This window comes from Xyrauchen texanus, chromosome 10 (assembly GCF_025860055.1).
Source record: "Xyrauchen texanus isolate HMW12.3.18 chromosome 10, RBS_HiC_50CHRs, whole genome shotgun sequence".
NCBI lineage: Eukaryota > Metazoa > Chordata > Actinopteri > Cypriniformes > Catostomidae > Xyrauchen > Xyrauchen texanus.
In genome coordinates this window covers 27,674,201-27,696,832 of record NC_068285.1, presented here as the reverse complement: position 1 = coordinate 27,696,832, position 22,632 = coordinate 27,674,201, and the positions used below count along the sequence as shown (strand labels likewise).

General features: G+C 38.5%; 1 protein-coding gene across 6 annotated transcripts in view; it reads right to left on the bottom strand.

Annotated features, from left to right (window-relative positions):
- LOC127650128 (collagen alpha-1(XVI) chain-like) overlaps positions 1–22,267 on the bottom strand; it is a 128,163-nt gene extending 105,896 nt beyond the window's left edge. For all 6 annotated transcript variants that reach the window (XM_052135317.1, XM_052135321.1, XM_052135319.1 and 3 more), the window contains exons 1-3: positions 22,122–22,267; positions 17,299–17,392; positions 613–681 (exon numbers count right to left, since the gene is read on the bottom strand). In XM_052135317.1, coding sequence (XP_051991277.1) covers positions 613–681; positions 17,299–17,374 — 145 coding nt within the window. In that variant the 5' untranslated portion in view covers positions 17,375–17,392; positions 22,122–22,267. The remainder of the gene's footprint in view (positions 1–612; positions 682–17,298; positions 17,393–22,121) is intronic.
- Positions 22,268–22,632: the final 365 nt, after the last annotated feature.

Here is a 22,632-nt window from a genome sequence, read left to right as displayed (position 1 = left end):
TTGGGGTTCTATTAAGTGTATTATAATGCTTAAATGATTGCAGATGGCACAGGATTTAAATAATTATGTAAAGTGGACTACTGTTTGGCACATCAATACAAAGATCTAAAGATATTAGCATTTTTGTTCTTAAAACAGGAGTAGCTTTCCCTTTGTTTAGTTGTTTTGTGTGCTTTATATACTACACATACTAAGAATGGTTCAGCATCTATGCATACATATCTTCAGAATTTAAAGGAACAGTTTACGCAAAAATGAAGGTATAATGTAATCATCTAGTCACACTCTTGTTGTTTGAACCCCACATGATCTTTTAAGCCAGATTTTCAGTGAATAATGACCTAAATTTGGAATATAGTATACAAGTTGCATGGACTGCACTACTGGTGTCATATTTGGAGCTTGACAGCAACCATTTACCATCCACTTTTGTTTTATGGAAAATAGCAGCCTGGACATTTTGCTAAATAATTCCTTGTTTTCAAATAATAACAATAATAAAACATGTTTAAAATGAAGGTAATCACAGGATGACTACGTTTATTTTTTTTTTAGTGGACCTTTCATAGAGTGTTTAAAGCTGAAAGCTCATTAATTAACAGCTATCTCTACCTGTGATGTTGAGTCTGGCAGTCTGAGGAAACTTCCAGTCTTCTACCTGGATGGATGGGCAGCTGACACCTGCAAAAACAGAACCAATCAAGTCAGTCAAGTCTTGCCACCTTAGAAGGTTTTTGCATAAATCAATTTGTACAGCTGAGTCTTGTCAAATTTTGGTCCTGAGCATGAGGTGATCAAATATAATCTAAGACAGACAGGCACCATCTCAGATAGCTAAAAATAACATGCTCTTGTTTATTAAAATCATTCTCAAATAACCCCACACTTCGTGGAGACAAGGACACCGACAGCTGGTCTTACTGATGGACAACACATGATGGAATGTCCTAAACCAGCCAAAGATTATCCCATGGCATTGGCATTGTGGAATAGCACTGTGTGTATTTTAATATCAGCATTAGCATCAAACAGTGTAAACCCAATTTATAATTTTGGGCTCTATTTCCTTGATTGCGCAATCAAATTTTCATGAGAGCGCAAATTCTTTGCAAAAACAAATTTCACAAATTTCAGTAGATCAATATGATTGATACAACTACTACTATTACTACTACTACTACTACTATACTACTACTGCTAATATTACTACTATTAATAATAATTACAATTTCTATAGTGCCTTTCCAAAGCTCAAGGACACTGTACAGAAATTAAACATTAAACTAAGAAACATATAACAAATATTTAAAAACAATACAAAACAATAATACAAAAAAAATGAGGAAGAAGCATATTTCAAGCAGGTGAGACACAGGCGAGCAGGACAAGAGACAACAGACCCAGAGAGACCGACAAAGAACATAAAACACATTGATCGAGATCCCCTTTGAGAGAATTGGCATGAATCTCGTCGGGCCATTAGAGAAGACTGCACGTGGGCATTGCTTTGTATTAGTTATGGTGGATAATGCAATGCGATATCCAGAAGCAGTGCCTATGCTCAACATTGATCCTCAGACCCCACACGACACATGCAGCCGCATATCTAGATGACATCATAATTTAAAGTGATGACTGCCGGCGGCATATACAACACCTAAGGGCTGTCCTGAGAGCGCCTCCACCAGCAGTCATAGACATGATCACTCAAGCCAGAGGTTTATGCACTGAAGTGGTGTTTGTTTGCGAATTGGTGTACTTCCCGAACCGAAGATCCCCAGAGATGAGCAGTAGGGTAGGTGCTTTCCTTCCTGCAGGAGAGGCTGGAGTGTTCGTTGTCACCCTCCACCTTGAAGGTATATGTAGCCGCTATAGACACCACGATGCTGTGGATGGTAAGTCTCTTGGGAAGCACAACCTGATCATCAGGTTCTTCAGAGGATAAATCCTCCCAGGCCATGCCTCTTCCCCTCATGGGATCTCTCCACGGTCCTCCTGGGCCTTCGGGGAGCCCCCTTTGAGCAGCTAGAGTCAGAGAGTTTGGTCCGGCAGATTCTCACATCATCCTGAGACCCCGGCCAGCTATGAGCCCAAGGTTCTCAAGACCCCCTTCAGGGATCAGGTGGTGAGCCTGCAAGCGCTGCCCCAGGAGGAGGCAGACCCAGCCCTGTCATTGATGTGTCCGGTGCATGATTTGCACACCTATTTGGATCACATGCAGAGCTTTAGATGCTCTGAACAGCTCTTTGTCGTGGACCATGTATGTCCTTCCTCCCTAGCCCTATGGTTTTTGAACTTGGTGGAGGAGTTCACATCCAGCCCCACTATGGGGTCTAATATGCCCTGTACTGGGATAGGTGCTCCACAGGTGCTGATTACTCTGGTAACCCCTGTGATGTATATTCTGCGGTACGGTCTTCCTGTCGGCGGACCCACATCTCCCTTGGGCAGAGCTCTCTCTGCCCCCGGTCGCTGTGTTTGTAGAGTTCCCCCCTTTCATGGTGGGACCTACCACCGTGCACCTTTCAGGTACAACTGCTGGGCCCAAGTGTCGTATTGCCACATGTTGACCTCCCCTTTTAGGCAGGATGTGGTCTCTGCAGGGTCTTTTCCCCCTGAAAGCACTGCAAAGGAAAAGAACACCTTCCCCGATGCGAATGATAGCGTTAGATGGCCCCCAGATGAATCTAATACTCTGTGGAGAGAAAAACATGCTATGCTAGTTACATCGCTTCCCCCCCTAAGGGATGTGGGGAACTACATGATGTCTTTTGGGGCATTGGGGAGGTTACATGCAGACTTGATGCTGCAGCCATTAAGCATGCTGCAGCTTGCATGCACTTTCATCAGCAGTTCACGTAACACGGTTCAGCTGTTGTGACATTTTTCTATAGAGACCCATAGTGTCACTACATCAACACAACGTCGAGTGAGTGACAGAAGGGGAATGTCATGGTTACTGTCGTAACCTCCGTTCCCTGAAGGAGGGAACAAGATGTTGTGTCCCTCTTGCCACTTTACTAGCTGCTGAAATGGCTGGACCTTGTCTGGGCTACTCAGCACAAAACCAGAATGGAGTGGGCATTCCAGCTCCTTTAATACTCGTATTTCCGGGGGATTGGCATGCACATTCCACTCGTCAATTCTAATTGGCCAAAGAATGGGAGGTGTTCGGGGCTCTCAAGTTTGCTCTAGTGTGACTACATCGACACAACGCCTCATTCCCTCCATCAGGGAATGGCAGTTACGACAATGACCATGACGATTTACATTATACTTCACCCAGCCCATTAACACTTTGTGCACATGATTCCACCAATTCACTTGAACCTGCACTTAGCACATGATATAGAAAAATATCAAAAATTCATGGCAATGCCCACTGACTTTGCCTATTTGACATATCGTTGCCTGCGCTTTAGGCATAGTGCTCTTAAATTAGGGCACGTAATCTCCTAAAGAGAGGTGAACAGTGACCAATTTTATCAATACTTTATGTTTGTTACTTGTCAGATTGTACTGGCTTTGCTTAAAATTCAAGGCAGATGTACGAAAACAACAGTCATTTATCTCAGACTGTACGAATACAGTTCATCTTAGTAGTTTGGTTATAAATGACATCGTTGAGTAGGAAATGACATTCTGACATTTTATTGACACACAAAATTACAAACCTAAGCAAGATCTTGTGATAATGTTGCCAATGTTTACCTTGGAAAATAAAAAAAAAAGAATGTTGTATTTTGCAATTGCGAAAGATCTGAATATCGCAAAAACATTTTGTGAATAAAGCAGCCTTTCCATCTCATGTGTTCAAGACAACAAAATCATCACTTTCTGAGAAATTAGCACACAATACAAATGAAAATGGAAGCTACTGTTCTCTTTTATTAAACATAATACATCACTTGTGGTTTAGAGAGCACAGACAAAATGCACTCACAAATATCATGTTTGCAAGCATTTTGGGAGCGAAAGTGTGTCATACAGTTCTGAGAGGTAATTGAAGGCAATCATCTTAATTCAGTATAACTAGAGCAACATTTCAGATACTATGCATTAAAACTGGTGATATTCTATCAAACAAATACGGATTCACATGGCTTATTGAGGAAGTCACATTACTTTTTTTGTTGTGCATCTGTATTGCTACATAAATTCTATAGGAATATACTCAGTGAATGTGTTTCTATTGAAGTTTTTGTGCATGTGTTCTTAAAAAAAATGTATTTACCCATCTCAAGCTAGCGTATATGTTTTTATGTGCATTTTGGAGATTTTGTTCTTAGTGCTTCCTTCCAGCATTTTTTATGCAATATCCCACAATTCACATAAAATATGTAAATTAAAACCCAGTAATTGTGTGAAATAGGGAGTTTGTGGAGTGCTTATTCTTCAGAGCGAACTCTATGTAATTTGAATAGTACAATCATAATTTTATGTGACTGGCGACACTGGAGTACAATCACACTGCATGAATGCCACCCAAACGTTTCTGACACTGTCAGAAGTTTGTTGGAGGTTAAGATTCATTGCAAAGGTAATAAATAGGCCATCGGTAAGCTTGTCACACTACACAATCAGAGACTGACAACTTTGCCCTACAAAGAGAGAAATCTGTTAAGGTTTCCGGATTTTGCCAGACAGCAAATCTGTACAATGTGTACTGGACTTAAGTTCAGACATAGGATAAGGCATTGAAACTTACATTGCATTCTTCTGTCTGAAGCAGCATGTCAGAGCGTCTGAGACAAGAGTTTTTAATCATCACAATTTGATTGGTTCAGAGACAAGTACATCAATCAACGTGCATAAGCATGTTAGAGCAGTGCAGCGAAACTGTCTCTTAGATGTTTCAGAGATCAGATGGGTATGAAAAACAGAGTAGCAGCTCTGAGCTGCCTCATTGAGGTGCTAGTGGTGAAGACAAGCAGGTGATGGGTATTCAAACTGATATTCATTCCCTGTCAAGTTGCAAAGGGCCCATTTTAACACATGAATCTCTCTACTAGAGTTCTAAATTCATACTCTGACTCAAGTCCGAGTCAAAAGTCCAATTTGAATGGACTTGGACTTGTCTCGGACTCGGATGCATTTTTACTCAGACTCAAACCTTTGGAACTCGGGATTGGGATCCAGCAGAGACCATTTGATTTGAGATGCAATTAACAAAATAAATAAATAAAAATAACGCAAACAGAAATAAATGGACACTCTCTCTGCAAGCAGTTGCACCCCCTGATGTCATAGACGTACCAAGAGTTTGTTTCACCGTGTTGAACAAATACACGTGCAGAGTGTCACACTCTGTCAACCAATATGCTTGAATGTTACTACGGAGACTGTTGTATAACATCGATTACTGAGGTGGCTGGAATGAACACAAAGACTGGTATGTAGCCAGTGTACTAGAAACTAAAGGCAGTTTCGCACGGCACGGGACCTGAAAACTAGTAAAATCGTCATGGTTAAGAACTTCATTGAGTCAAGTCACCCACATCATGTCTCGACAGTTTACTATTAAGTCTTTTTAGGCATAATGTATCCACACATGTAGGCATCTGTAGTCTATTGTGGTCCACACAATCTTCTCAACTTAAGCTGGTCCTTGATGAATTAACTGTAATTTTTTAAATAGTTGGGAATAAAATTGTAATTGCTAAAGCAGATTGTAACTCTGAAAAACAGATAAACAGATAAACAGCACCTATTTATTGATTTTCTATTTTAAAAGCATTGACGAGCTGCTTAAAATATGTTCTTTTACAATTTTTTTCCCACAAAAAAAATGCATAATGAAATATATAAGTTATTTTATATATAATTAAGTTATTTCAATTTAGTAATTTTTGGCAGCAACATTTTTTTGTTTATAATTTAATTATATATTGGGTGACCAGATGTCCCGGTTCATTACATAAGACAGTCCCAGTTTTTGGTAGGGTCACGTATTTTTTTCTTAAATTAAATCTCCTGATTGTCCTTCTCACTATTTAAGTTTTGTAGTGATGCACATTGATTTGATGATACATTCATTCTAGTCTTCAGCAAATCAGCTGAAATGTATCTAGTTACCATGGCAATGATGCAATTCGCTTAGCACTCGTGCTCTATGTCGTCCTGTCAGTCGTGTAACTTCTCAGCAAGTGCTAATTACTACTGTGTTGACTCACTATTTTTCCAAACCAGTCGGCAGATAGAGACAAAAACTAAATCTCAGTATATATTATTTCTTTAGATAGGGGTTGTTTTAGATTAAAAAAAACTAAATTGAAAAGACAAATTGAAAATTAAGTAGAAATAAAAAACAAAATTAAAATTCGAAACAATAATATCTCTGGTTTTAATGAATAACACAGCTTTCACTTTCTTTATTTTATATTTGAGTGGAGGGGAAAAAGCAACAAATAATTGAAATGTCAACAGAATGCGATAAGAATTGTGTTGAAGGACAGTTCTGTCTTCATACACCAAAAGCATATTCTTTCATTCTGAAACCTCTATGAAGTTTGTTCAGCAGGAAACTACCTATAAAATATAGAGGTGTTTTTGTTACTTTATATTGACAATTGTGTTTTCTTTGTTGTGAAAGTTAAAATAAGCTTAAAATATTGATGTTGCGTTTACGGTTACAAATTGAATTCAGATTCATGAACAGATTAATTCGACTTGACTGGGATTCGGCCTGTCATGGACTCGGTCTTGAGTCTTGGAATCGGATTAGTTTGTTTGAAGACTAGGACTCGACTAAGGAGAACTCGAACCCAACACTACTCTCTACAGCTAACTCAGCACCCAGAGGATTCAGTTTGCATTGTTCTCGAATTTTTATATTTTGAAATCAGACAGCCTCAGCTAAATCCTTTTTCTTCTCAGTTCTACATAGCACCCTGCTTTCGTATGGCGAAAAGTTGGGAATAAGATGCAGAGATGTCAAGGAGGAGATTGGAAATCTGGAGGCGGCTCTCGCTCCTGAAGGAATGATGGAAAGGAGGATAAGATGTGTTTTTCAAACACATGGAGAACAGACACGTCACAAAGCGCTGCAGACAGACAGATCTAACAGTTTGTAGTACAGTGAAAATGAATATCACTGGGGTTTAGAGCAGCTTTATTCATTCACAATCAGTATCCTCTTAATTTAAAGATATGTTGTTTCAGCAAGGGGAATATCAATCTGTAAAATGACATGCACTTTAAAAAATTGTATTTCAGTCAGACTAAAACAATAATTTGTCTTTTTTTTTTAAAATGTCATGTAAAGGTTTTAGTTTAACTGAAATTCTACAAGTCCAATTTTTGGCAAAGTGGAACTAACAGACCTAGATAATGCAGTTGTAGCTCAGCTTTGTCCAGAATGTATTAGGGCTTGCACAGCTACACATTTTTACTAGTTGAATAACCTAGTTAGTTACTTGGCAGATCAATGTTGATCTTTTGTAAATGAATAGGAAGATGTGTTAACCTAAAAAAAATTAGTTCTACTATTTTACACATTTAAAAAACATTGACAGTTGATTCAAAGGGATCTTTGTCTTTTTTGAAAGATAAAATATAAAAAAGAAGAAAAAACATAGCACGTCAAGTTTCTTATTAGCCATCTTTTCTGTAGCTATAACAGTGTAAACGTACTGAAAATAGCTTAGTTCAGATAGGCATCAAAAAACTGATTTCTTATGGCGTATGCAGTTGAAATCCATTCTGTATTTTGTGGTCAACAAAATTAAACAAATAAATAATTAATATAAAAAAAATAAACACCACATGAAAACATCCATATCTGGTTTGAAATCCAACTTAAATGTGATGTTTTAGAATGCATCTCAGTCTGATGATGATCGGTTAGATAAGGTTTCAAGTAGTTTTTTTTTTCTTGTCATTTGGGACGTGACATCAAAGACTATTTAGCCCAAGACGGAGCACTTGTATTAAAATCAATAGGAACAATTGGGAGACTCTGGATTGCCCTTTTTCAGAGATTGTGATGACATGTTTCTGTCATATTTAGCAGCGTAAATCTACCAAACCTTTCTTTTTTATTTGCAATTTTTTTTATTATTTATTGTACATTTATACCATATATTTTGTATTAAATTACACTGGAATTAGTAAAAAAAAAAAAAGTTACCACAGACTTGATGAGGTTTCTATCACAGCTGTCAGTGACAGGATTTACCATCTTCGCTCTTCTGACCATTGTAATCCATTGCTCTCAATATATTTTTCTTTATTTTATTTTTTATTTTTATTTTTTTTTTAATAAAAAACTTTTATTTTGATGTTGGAGCAAATGGGTAAACAAAAAATGTATTTACCATAGTCTCCCATTCACCATTATCGAAGTTTACCCTGCAATCCCATACTTCTGCATTCCAAAACCAGGAGGTGTGAAAAGAGAGCCAATCACATTTAAGATTCAGACATCGCCTGCTAGTCAACTCAAATGCACATGCTCAATAGCTGGACCAGCCTGAAAAATAGTTATGTTTTAGTGTGATCTGAGCTAATGAATCACAATTTATGATACAATTTTGTCATATTTGTCTGCTGATTGAAATATGTGCTTTGATTGTAATCTTGACCAACTGTTTTGGAGATTTTGGTCTTTAACCCTTTCAACTAGATAGGAGTTGTAATTTCATGTCACTTGCATCGATAGAAAACAGCTGCCTGGAAAAGGGACAATGGTTATGTGTACAGTATGTACAATACGAAAAGTAAGTAATATTGTCAAATTGTTAATCACTCTTTCCTCATGTAGCGAACCACAGTATGTAAGTTTAACTTCAGTATGTACAATGTTAAAAATACCAACATGGTTGGACTGTTTCCTCCCATCTCTCTCAAAACTGACAGCTACTCTCTTTTGTTAAATTTGAAAGTTACTGACACATACATCATAAATACACAAATCAATGTAGATACACCAGATATTGACTACACTATCTGAACAAACGTATCAGATTTCATCACTTGCAAAATGTGGACAGTCAGTCTTTAAAATCAGATTTGAAAACCAAACCGGATAAGCCAAAAGACTTTAGAATACTTTTGAAGTCCTTCACCTTCCCAAAAACAAATGTGATGTGTTAATAGTTTCTAGTGTCAGTGTGCTAAATAGCCATCACCTCACTTGGATACAGTCAAAATCTCTCCTCATTAACATTATCTTTAAAGCACATAAATGTGAAATATCGCTCAGTATCTTTGCCTTCCCTTGCTATGAATCACTACATAAGCTTCTGCTCTATTTATCCATGATTGCATATTGTTTATTAAGTATTTTTGGGTCTTGGAATTGGCCTGGAGAAACTCATTATGGAGACAGTCAATTGGGGCTTAACACAGTAGGGGGTGTGAATAGAAGTCTTACAGATCTGTAATCAGCCCAAGAAAACACAGGCCCATGGTAATTGGAAGTGGTTTAAGATCTAGGAATAGGTTAGTTTGCTCACTCGATCATGACAACACTTCTGATCACCATTTTACATGATGGCAACGATGAAAATGTGAAAATTATTTTAACAGTAAATAGTTAAATAAAGATGAAAGAGATACTGGAATTTCAGTAGAAGTACAAAAGAGCAAAAAGTCATACTTTCACTGTTACCTTTAACAAAGACTACACTCTGTTAGACTAAAAGTGTCAGACAAGGCTGATTCTGTATTGACTGTTCAGTAGGATGTCTGAAAAACATAGCCTTTAACATAGGTAGTTAAATAAATGTTCTATGCAATATGTTTGGCATAAGAACTAAATGTGATTTATATAGTAACACTTTAGTACTGTAGCAGTATGTCTAAAGCAATTATGTCAAATATCCATTATAGCACATTCACTAAAAAAAACATAAAAAAAACAGCAGGTGTGGACATTCACTTCAGGATATTTCTCACTCATGCCCCTTAAGCTCATAGAAACCCAGCATGAGAAGAATTTAACAAGTGAAAATGGAATAGAGCAACACAGACGAGGTGTATAAGGTGGTGACTCAATGAGAGCAAGTCTTTACACAGGTTTCACTGAACTGTATGAACAAGTGGAGCTCTTCTCGGCCCATTAGATCCAATACGAAGGTCTAAAACATATAAATAAACATTCTAACATTCTAAACATTTAGTGTTGTTGTACTAAATATCAGTAGTTAATCACAGCAATATGATATTCAGTACAAAAGCATGATTGTAATGTTGATTACAGTATATAGCCTACAACAGAACTATAAACAAGAAGTTAACAATAAACTAACTATAAATAAGGAATTAACTATCTCTACCTATTAGAAACAGACATCGCTTGTCAATCATCTCGAGAACGAGCACGGACATAAACTATTCAAGCTGGGAAAATGTTGTTTTTTAGCGCAATATCAGGTAAAGAAAAACAATTTATAATTCCAGTATTGTCAAATTGTATTGCTGATTTGAAATACGTTCTTTGATTGTAATCTTGGCTAACCTTTCCCCATTCAAGTAGATTGGATGCTCAAAAACCCAATAAAATTGCCTCCTGAGAGCATTCCAAAGATGGCTGACAGTGGACTGACAGGCTAGAAAGACTTTTGTGTCTAATTCAACGGCTCAGTCTCCAGAAATTCCAGAACAGCTAAAAATTGCTTACAGCATCTTACAAACAAACTTTTTGTACTGAAAATAGTTACAAAATAATTAATTTCATGTTGGTGAGCAACGCAAAGATGATGACAAAGACAGTGATACAAACAGTGAAACACTGCAGTGCTGTTATTTGAAATATCTGCACTATTGGAACACCATTTGTCCAGTAAAAATAGATGACTATTACTAAACTAACGGTTGCAAAATAAGACATAGATCAGTAGTTTGAAGGACTTAAACTTAAATAGTCTGACTACAAAGTACCTGATCAGTAAACTGTGGCCTTGGTAGCATGGTAGGTTCCTTTAAAATGAACTTTCAGCATATTGCTGCTGTATGAGAAACAAAGGGTTAAATATGGAAAAATACACAAATTCCATTACCATATTTTTGGAACATGGCCCTGGCAGTCTAGAGAACAAGGTCAAAGTCATTTTCCACAGTTCCTCATATTTTGCTACATTTGCACACACACACACACACACACACACACACACACACACACACACACACACACAGACAGAAATACAAATACCTTCCGTGTTATAGGCTTATTTTGGTTACCGTATCTAATCATGTCACTGTTTAGTTTGTAGTTGTCTCAAGTGTATTGACTGCATTGTATTGATTATTAATTGATATTACTGCATCAATAAACTTTGTTATAGTTCAAAGAGAAGTGATTTGGTTTGTTTTGCATACACCTGCATACACCTGTATGCCAGTGCTCGGATTCAAGACTTCATGTTTCCTTTTGAATATTGATGCTCTCCGGACGTTGATTTTCCTAAGAGAACAATCTAATATTGAGACTGTTAAACTGTTTGGTTATTAGTCCCTGAGTCCAGGGTGGTGCCTCGGCGATATTAATCCTTTTTATTATTCTATTGATTTTGACAATTGACAATTATCTTTGATGATTTTTGAATTTGAACGATAAATAAGCTAATGTGTGTTAATTCTAATCAATGTCCCATTAATTTTAATGATTATCTTTGATAATAATGAATATTCTTGAATTTGATATTGATGGTTGTCTTTGATGATTGTTGATTTAAAGGATTATAAAGCTAACATTGATTCTAATAAGTGTTCTATTGATTTTACTAATTGATAATTATCTATGATAATTATTAATTATTGCTAATAACCGACCCCGCTCCTAAATGTAGAGCCCTACATTAGTTAATATTAATTGTGTTCAAATGAGTTAGCCTTAGTGCTCAAAGAAATCAGTGCACGGGCAGGTTTGCAATTTCTGAGGCCCCAAGCAACCGACCAAGCCGGGGCCCCATTTCGAAAATTCTTTCTATCAACCTTTGTAGCCAAGTATATTCAAAATGTTTAATGAAATAACAGTCTTGTTAAATATAATTAATGCATGTTTTCCAGTTTTTCCACAGTACAGTGATAAAAAAAAAAGTCTTTGTTACTGTCGTAACCCCGTTGTGTCGGTGAAGTGACACTAGGGGTCTATTTTGAGAGCCTCAGTTGCCTCTGAGTTTTGAGGAAAAGGCCAATGAGAATTGGTGAACAGAACTTGCATGTCCCTCCCTCAGACATACAGGTATAAAAGGAGGAAATCATGCATCTGTTTAGTCAGGTGTTGCACCGAGGATCCGAGAATAAGGTACGGCCATTACAGTGGTTGGTACGTGGTTGGTGTTGTAGCAAGAGGGACACAACGTCTCGTTCCCTTCATCCGGTTATGGGGGTTGCGATAGTAACTTAGACATACCCTACTGTCAATCACTCGACATTGTGTTGGTGAAATGACACTAGGGGTCCCTATCCAATAATGGTAGCAGGGCGTTGTATGGAATTTGATCACGATGTAGGCACAATTATCTCCCACTCGAATCATGTCCATTCAGAACACCCTGAGTAAAGTCAGGCTAGGCCAAGGTTGCACTGTTCGTCAGTACCAACGAATACTAGGTCTCATGGCATCTGTGTCCTCTGTGATCCCTTTGGGCATTCTGCACATGAGACCGTTTCAGTTGTGGCTCAAAGCCAGGGGATTTCATCCAAGGGCCAATCCCTTAGGCTGATAAGGGTTTCGCGCCGTGTGCAACGTACCCTTGCTATGTGGTTCAGACCCTGGTTCCTCACTTTGGGTCCCACTCTAGGTGAGTCTTGCCATTTCAGGTTTCTAATGACAGATGCCTCCCTGAAGGGCTGGGTAGTAGTTTTAAGTGGTCGTCTAGCTCAAGGGGAATGGGAGGGTCATCAGCTTGATTGTCACATTAACTCTCTCAAGTTGATGGCTGTATTTCTGGCCCTGAAATACTTCCTCCACAGGCTGCCATGTTTTGGTGCGGGTGGACCACACAGCGGTAGTCTCTTACATAAACCATCAAGGAGGTATACATTCATGCCATCTGAACAGACTGGCAAGGCAGATTCTCCTTTGGGCCCAGGGAAAGCTCCTGTTAATCAGAGCAGCTTATATCCCTGGATGCCTGAATGGGAGCAGATTTACTGTCCAGACAGAAAATACAGACGGGGGAGTGGAAACTAATAAATCTGGTTGAGATTTTACAAGAGCAGAAGTGGACCTTTTCGCCTCCCAACAGACAGCACAATGTCCCCTCTACTTCTCTCTGAGTTACCCAGCCCCCCTGTGTCTGTACGCGATGGCACATACATGGCACAAAATGCTCCTGGGAGTCTTGGCCAGAGTTCGCCAGCAAGGGTCCTGCCTCTTACTGATAGCACCGCACTGGCCGAACAGGGTATGGTTCTCGGAGATAATGTCTGTCCTCGACGGCTCGCCTTGGGCGATTCCGGACAGGAGGGACCTTCTGTCTCAAGTGCAGGGGACAATGTTTAATCCCCGGCCCGAGCTGTGGAACCTTCATGTTTGGCCCCTGAAGGGTACCAACTGAGGGACACTGGGCTTTCACCTGAAGTTATCGAGACCATTCTAAGTGCTAGGGCTCCCTCTACTAGAACTTACTCCAATAAATGGGGTGTCTTTGAAAGATGGTGCAGTGCACATAATGCAGATCCAGTTAACTTCCAGATTGCTTCAGTTCTGGACTTTCTGCAGGAAAAATTATCAGGAGGCACATGCCCCACCACTCTCAGGGTTTACGTGGCCGCTCTATCGGCTTGCCATGCCTTGATTGACGGGGTGCTGTTGGGGAGACATCCTCTCCTCACTCGCTTCGTTCGTGGAGCCATGTGACTGAGACCTCTTGCTATGACCAGGATCCCTTCATGGGACTTAGCAATAGTCCTTGAGGTTCTGGTTGAGACCCCCTTAGAACCTCTAGAGTCAGCGTCTGATAAACTTCTGACTCTAAAGATGTTTTTTTTTTATGGCAATTAAATAATTGGGGGTTTAGGGGATCTACAGGCTCTGTCTGTCTTGCCAGCCTGCTTAGATTTTGCCCCAGGAATGGCTAAAGCAATTTTGCACCCTCATCCTGACTACCTGCCTAAGGTTTCTTTCTTGACTGTACATCCGGTCACTCTCAAATCCTTCTGCTCCCTGACGTTTACAATGCCGGAGCAGGAAAACCTTCACAGACTTTGTCCAGTCCATGCCCTTCAGACTTATGTCCACCGCACTAGCCAGTGGTGTAAGTCAGGGAAACTATTCCTTTGCCATGGGGGCTGCAACAGGAGGGCGGCCGCCATCACGCAGACTATGTCGCATTGGGTGAGGGATGCTATTGCCCTGGCCTATGAGGCGCGCGGTCAAGCTTCGCCAGTAGGTATCAGGACTCACTCTACCAGAGGGGTCGCCTCCTCTAAAGCCGTGGCTAGAGGTGTCCCTCTGCAGCATGTTTGTGATGCAGCAGGTTGGTCCTCTCTGCACACATTCATAAGATTTTATAATTTGGAAGTTCATGCCACTCCGGGCTCTTATGTCCTTGAGTCAACATCACAAGCTCATGGCTGAGACCTCTTGCGCTCTAGTGAGCACACTACACAACCGTAAGTGGTCCGGACATACACAGTGTGGCGGCGTGGGTATTCTCGTTCCCAAAGCGCTAAGTCAGCGCAGCATAAATTGTAGCTTTTTGACAGGGAACATCTCAGTTTACTTAACTGTAACACCTGTTCCCTGATAAAAGCAGAACGAGATGCTGCGCTTCATTGCCGCACTGGGATGCCCCAGGATTGCTCTTCAGACAAAATACCTGACGATGCACCTGTGACGCATCTATCTATAGCCCTGCTACAGGTGCATCCAATGATGTCACCAGCAGAGGCTATACATTCTGGTCAATTTCATTGACGTGTTGCACACACATCACAGCTGGTCACACCTAAAGTTGTTCCCAAAGCGCTAAGTCAGCGCAGCATCTCGTTCTGCTTTTATCAGGGAACAGGGGTTACAGTTAAGTAACCCGAGACGTTTTATGCTAAGCTGAAATGCTATTTCTAGCCATTTTACATGCATATGTTACCAGACACGATCATGTTTTTTTTTCAAGAAAATTCACTTTTTTCAAGAAAATTCACTGGGTCATAATTTATTTTTTTATAGTAAGATCTTTGATATTAATGCAAAAGTTGCATTGTTGATCATTTTTGTATTGTTTTCTTGTAAAAATATCTAAAAATCTTTCAAATAAGATACATTTGATTGATCTTGTTTTAGAATCAACACTGCATAATATATTTAGATTTTTCAGAAAATGAATTTTTAACACTTTTGTCTTACTGTACAGGCTTTTGTAGTCAAAACAAGTGAAAAAAACAAGAATTATTCCAAAGTATTTAGAATACATTACTGACCTTGAGTAATCTAACGGAATACATTACAAAAGTAACTCTCCCGACCCTGATGATATGTGTGATCTACCTCTTAAATACAGTCTTAAGTTAATGAATAGCACAAATTACAATTGCCTATACACACTAACTTCAATACATGGTAGAATTACACTTTGCAGTGTTTTTAAATATGAGGTATGTCCTGCCAGATTTAGTTTAATGTTAACCAAGTCATACTGTAATTCAGAGAATCTGTTCTGATTAAATTTCCTTTATGAGAAATGTTCTTTTTCTGTAGCAGACAGAGAACTCACCTGATTTCTACAAAAATGCTGATTTGTTCTACATTAACAGATTTTCTGTTTTCTTGGTTGGGTGCAGTGTACATGTTTCTATTCCTTAGATATAATAACAGCTACAACAGTACTCATAATATTACTCAAACATGTTCTCTTTGCATTCCAGGCATTATTTAAAGTTTTAGAAATAATATTGATTGAATTGTAGTCTAGGGGGAAACAGATGACAGGGACTAAACACAACACAAATATAGGGCAAACAACCAGAGAAGATCAGGTGGACGATCAGGAGACCCGGGAGACCAGAGCAGATGAGGCAGATGGCCATGAGACCAGGGATACTAGAGCAGATCAGGTGGATGATCAGGAGACCCAGAAGACAAGAGCAGATCTGGAGGATGGCCATGAGATCCAGAAGGCCACCTTCAAGATAGGGACTGGATCAGGAGGCCTGGCTGGCAGCCACATGACTGAAACAGGGTCAGGAGGCCTGGGTGGTGACCACAGACTAGAGACTGGAGCCGTAGAAGGAGGAGCCGTAGGACATTCGAGGGATGAAGCCATGGAAGGCGGAGCCATGGAAAGGTTGAGGAGTGGGGCCATGGAAGGCGGAGCCGTGGCAGGCTCGAGGGGTGGAGTTATGGTAGTTGGAGCCGTAGGAGGCTCGAGGATCAAAGCAGTAGAATGTGGAGCCGTGGCAGGTTCGAGGGGTGAAGCCGTAGAAGGCTAAGAGTCCAGGAAGACTTCTGAAATGTCCTCAGTGGTCGTGGGCATGGAGAGAGTCTCACAAGCGATCTCTATGGTTGTGGGCATGGACTGAGACACATGAACGACCTCTGTGGTCGTGGGTGAGGACAGAGACTTGGGTTCGACCTCTGAATGTGAACACTGTGTTGAATCAGAAAAGTGTGTATATTTGGCAAGGACACAAAACAGACAGTAATATTCAGGGACGGGTAAGTTCGCTCTGTTCAGCTGAATAAAGGGAGCCGCCAGATCCATTTTGCTTGGGTCGGTTGTTCAGTTGCAATGAAGGAGGTCACGAGTGCAGGATGAAGTGTCAGCTATATTAATAAAAATGAGGGCTGTCAATTGATTAACATTTTTAATTGTATGAATTACATGGTGACCTGATTATTTAATCGCATATACAAATATTTGCTGAGAAAGCCCCTCATATATCAATAATATAATATGTAATGATGAAATAATTATACATTGTTATCTTTAAATATTTAAAAACAAAACAGGGGAGAAATATTAACAACCGACAAAGGAGAACAGATAACACAGCAATATATACACAAGGGATAATTTAGGTAATAGAAGACAGGTGAAAATAATGGGGAACAGCTGGAGGTGATCAGAGCAGGGAATTATGGGAAGTGTAGTCCAGGGTGAAACATATTACAGAGGCTAAACATAGGACAAACAACAGAGAATCGTAACAACATGTTATAAAAAAGGGCCACAGTGCCAAAAATGTATGCAGTACAATATCATCATTTAGAGCATATTTAGGCACATGAACTAGATGACAATGTGCTTAGCACAGTTTTAAACTTACACAATTAAACAAACAGTATCTGAACTTCTAGGATTGGCCTATAGCAAACTCATTCTTAGAGTTGGAAAGTAGGCAGGCCTTTACCTTGAGCTGATGCCAGTCGAGCCCCATAACTCAAAAAGATGGTAAGAAGTACCAGAGAGGAGCAGATGATGCTCATGACTCCCTCCTTCAGCTCCTAACCATGATAACAAAGAACAAAAAAACTACTTAAGCTTACCAAGACACAAGTAAATGTAAATAATCAGGTAATATTGTTATAAGCTCATGCTCAATGGTGTGCTTTATGACATAATTATTATTTTTTTCATGATTAATTTCATACGTCTACAATAAAACAGCATAAGAATAATTACAGGAACGTGTAAGAAAGCATGTGGTAGCAGTCATAATCAATACAATAGTTAAAGGCCAGGTTAATAATGGTGGCTATTAGGGTGGATGGGTGCTTTTTAGAGAAAATATTTGGCAAACGATCCATAGAATTTCTAATAAAGCTTTATAACCCATGACATTTGATGATTATAATTAGTGTCTATCTGTCTGCAATATTATCTATGACTCTCACACACAGAAGTATACACTTCTAATGAAAATTCTGGTTCCTCACAATAATGAAGGAAAGAAAAAAAAAAAGAAAACTATTTATTAAAATGTACAGTATGTTAAAAATACTCATGTCTTTATTTTCATTTCTCCTTGTCACAAATGGGATGCCCTGACATATTTCAGTTCAGATTGCTTCGCTAACTATTCATTCAGACCAATTTATGCACAGGTTAATACATTATTTGTATATAACTGATTCAAAAGATAAATTTGCCCAGAAATAAAACAAAACTATTGGTTACAAACCATATTTAAGAGCAAATATTTATCTATAGCAGAGCATAAGCAGAAAAACTGATGCACTATTGAAATTTCCACTACTTTTCCAGGCCTGGCACACAAAATAAAAAAATTCCCTATCTTCCTAAGTCAAATAGACTTACAAGGCAAGTGTGTTTCTGATGTCAAGTGTCCACAGAATTAACACCAGCTCACTTCCCTGTTTACAGGAATGCAGCATGCTCAAAGTGGCCCTCACACTTTCACCGGCATGTCTCAACGTGAATATGTCAGAGTGATGTATTAGTCAGAAACTCTGACGGGCAAGGTCTTCTCCTAAACCTTTTATGGCTTTCTTTTCAATTTCAGCCCATTGGTGATGTTTGTGCACATCTAATCTACATCCTCCAACTGAGGTCACATGAACTGTAGGAGTTTCTGCAGTTAAGACACTGAAAGTGAAGGTGTCAAACAAAATAACACTACCCCAGAGTGTGCACTATCTCCACCTCTGCTGAAGTTGAGAATAGCTCTACAGGGTTCTCACACTGTTTAAACAAAGAATTTCCATGACATTACCAATAATTACAGGATGTTTTAGAAATCGTTGAACAAGGATATCTTGGGCAAATTTCCATTTGTATATCAGTTACTAATCTTTTGAATTACTAGTCTCAAATTTGATTTTCATTACAAGAAATCACATTGAGTGTATTTACATGCAGCTTATTACAGTTTATTAAAAAAAAAAAAAAAAAACACTGACAACGTAAAACACCCTGGGTTTACATGAGATTTAAAATCATTGCTTTATACTTTGCTTCTTATGTCAATACACTTGTGCACTTGCAGACATTATATTAGGTGGTAAAAATGCCAGTAAATACCCCAGCACACTCACAGCGAAAAACTTCTTCGCTCAGAGCCAAAAACTAGTTTGAAACAAATGAGCAATGGCATTCTGTTTGAGAACATTCAAACACAGGCCACACTACCGGGGAGGCATATAGAGATACATATAAATAAGAACCCACAATTAATATGACATTAAAATTTGTTATCAATGATTTCGTGCTTTATTCATGTGTAGAATTTACATAGGATCAGTAATAGAATCTATTTTAACTTGTCGATGATGATGTACAATGATATGTATGCAGTAGATAATGTGTCATTTGTAACGTTTACATTCCTACACCGATTATGCTTAAGAAGCAACAATGTGTATGGTCATGTAAACTGCTTAAAAATAAGCATTCCCATAAGGTCATTCCATTCTAAGTGACTGGTAAAATTTTGACGTGAAACGCAGAGAAAAAGCTGATGATTTCAAATCTCGTTTAGGTGCGTTTTTCTTGCATTGTCAGATTTTTTGAACAAGATGATTTTTTGGTAATTGTCAGCATATTGTGTGCATGTAAACATACTCAGTTTATCCAATAAGCCATTTTGTGCCTTGCGAGCACTCACAAAGAGTAATTTCTTTCCAATGAAATCTTTTAGAACTGAGCAGAACAACACAATTTTATATTCACTTTAGAAATGCATTTTTTAAATTTTCCATGACTTTTCCAGGCCTGGAAATTACTATTTAAATTCCCTGATATTTTCAGATACAGGATGACCCCAGCTCTATTTTCTGAGCCGACATCACCTTTCATTGGCTGCCCGCACATCTGTTTGTATCATTCAGATTCTTTTATTTACTGCCTCACTTCTCACAGCAAAATTAACATTGTTCTTGTAAACAAGACAACATCCATTTCAGGTGAGAGAAGCGGAGATAGCCCATTACCTGTTTTCAAAGCCTTTGGGAAATTTCTCATAACCATTCGCTTCCATGCACAGAAAAATGAATTCAAATTAAAGCTTGTGCTTGTTTTGTTCACTTTCACTTTGTTTGCCTTGTAGAGAAAGAGTAAGCAGCTGGACCACACAGATAAAGGAAAGAGTCTCTCTCATATTCTGCCTTGGCTCAATGCCCAGCAATCTGAAGTGAATGTCTACAGTCGAAATGACAAAAGCACTAGTTAGGGAATCAAGGATGTGGGTTACAAACACATCAAGGCCACAATTCATAGCATTACAATGAAAGATTGATAGTTACAAAACAATAATTCAGCACCATCTAAGAGAATGGCTAAAAGAAACAATGTGTATTTTAATAAACAAGCACTTTAATTAGCCATTGTTAAAGTGTCTACAGTTTGTTCTGTGGACTATTGACAGGAAGGAGGTTGTCAAGAAGACGCACAGTGTGTTGTTTTCATGTGAGATCCTGGAAGCTCAGGGAAAGAGGGGGTGTTATGTTAAACTCTCTCTCTCTTTAGCACAGTGCAAACCAACAAAACATTTTATCACTGTATTTTCTACTCTTATTTTACACATTGTATATTGTGCTGTCAACTGGTTGCCAGGTTATAAACACAGCAAAGAATGACTATTTTGTGGATGAAACAAACAAAAACTTTCAGGATTTTAAGGTTTAAACATAAGTGAATGTGTAAGGGAAAGTGTATTTTAGCTGTGGTGACTGTAACCAATTCTTTTGTTTGTTTTTTCATGTTTTTTTTTTTACAATTAATATTTTTGGCTTCACTTTATTTTAACAGGTCCTACAATTATTATGAGGGCATAAAAGCTCTATGCATATTATAAAGTAATAAGCAAAATGCAGTTTAATTATTTTTTGTATACTATAGCATGCCACACTGTAAACTATCCATTTACAGAAATGTTCAGAAATGCATAATGATGCACATCATTGGGATGGAGTTGCAGATTCTACTTGAAGAGGAGAAAAGAGAGAGCATTTGGTTACACAAACTAGACAGACATATCAAACAAGAATAGAGAGCTGTGGCATTTGTAATCATGTCTGCGGCACTGTTTAACCTTCAATCACAGCTGTTTTGCAATCATGCTTCTCCAAAAGAGCATCTATCTATTTTTTTTTTTACTGCAGTGTCTTTGAGGCACATCCCTGCACTCAAGGCAGAGATAAACTAGAACTGTTTTCACTTGAGTTTGGTTTATATAACTAAACCTAATTCTGGGGGAAAGGAATAGTCTGTGAGATATGTAGAAATCGTATCTTCACCAAGTAGCAGATGGTGGTTTCATTAGACAGAGCATAATTATAATTTTTTTTCATGTTGCCTCTTTGACTCCCATGGGCTGTTTAAAAAAGTCCTGCCAGAAAGTCTTAGACAGAGAGTGTGCTGAAAACAGTTGAGGAAAAGATTATGAACTTACAAAGGTCTGCAGTGCATACATAAAATTTAAACCACCTTGCCTGAGGGTTATGTGCATGCATCTCACTGTCCTTCAGATTACACTTTGAAAAGCTGCATCAAAACTGGCAAGCAATATTTACAATGAATACTTAAATCAAAATAATTATTAAAGAAAAGGATGTGATTGCAATGCTGCACACTGCAGTTGCTACCAGAATACATCACCTCCTATTACAGAAAGGAGCTGAGGGATTTGGTGATATTTCAAAAAGTATCTGTGACACGATCTCCCCAGGCACATGCAAGGAGAGATGGTCTGTCTCTGAACTGTCTATGTGCAAGCACCACTGTACCACTGGAGGGCAACGATTTGGGCAAAAAGTAATAAAGGTTTTTCCACAAACCATAGTGGGAAAAATGTGAAAAAAGGGAAGTACTTGGATTACTTGCATGTGGGATCAGAAAGCATATACCACTGTTCAAATAATTATATTTATTCCAAGTAGCCTTTTTTGAGGTTATAAATATCATCCCTGTGAATAAGTATAAGTGTGTCATTGTGTGCAAATGATTAGTGAATAGTATATTAAAATAATGAAACAAAATAAATCTGCTGCAATATTACATGTTATACTATAGAATAAGCATTTCCATCCTATTCAAAAAGTTTATGAAAGTAGTAAAAGGTCATATGGATCGGATTTTCCTATTTCAATAATTACATTTAGCTCTAGGCAGCTATTTCTCAGTTGTTGTTGTTGTTGTTTTGTTTTTGTTTTTCCTCAGGGATGCACGCCGATGTAGAGTTCTCCAATGGGACTGATACAGAAAACACAAATTTACCTTCTGCAATCCTTAATCCAATAAACTATGCAACATTAATCCACAGAAAACTGTTCTTGATGTAATCCAGTGTGCTGAAAGAACTTCCAAGAGTCCTCTCTTTCGTGGATAAACTTTTTGCCTCTGAGTTCTCCTCTAACTCCTCTCTCCCCTCCCCTCACATTTGTTTTAATAAACCTTCCCCTTGCTGTTGTCCCTGGATGGGAGAATCTCCAGTATAAGGTGTGATGACATCATCATTTGCTCTAGCTGCATGTGGAAAGCACGCTGCAGGCTTTTTAACTTTTTTTTATTCACTGCTTCCTACAACAAGTCCAGCTTTGTTTGATTCCTGATTTTTAACTGTGATTGGTTATATAACTTATCTGCGGTCATAATGGTAAAATTGTTGTAGGGTTTCTTGGTTCAGGTTTGGGGAATGTACAATTAATATTAATGATTGTAATCACTGATTAATCATACGGTTTGAACCAGGTAACAATACATTCTAAATTGCCCCAAAACAGGGGTT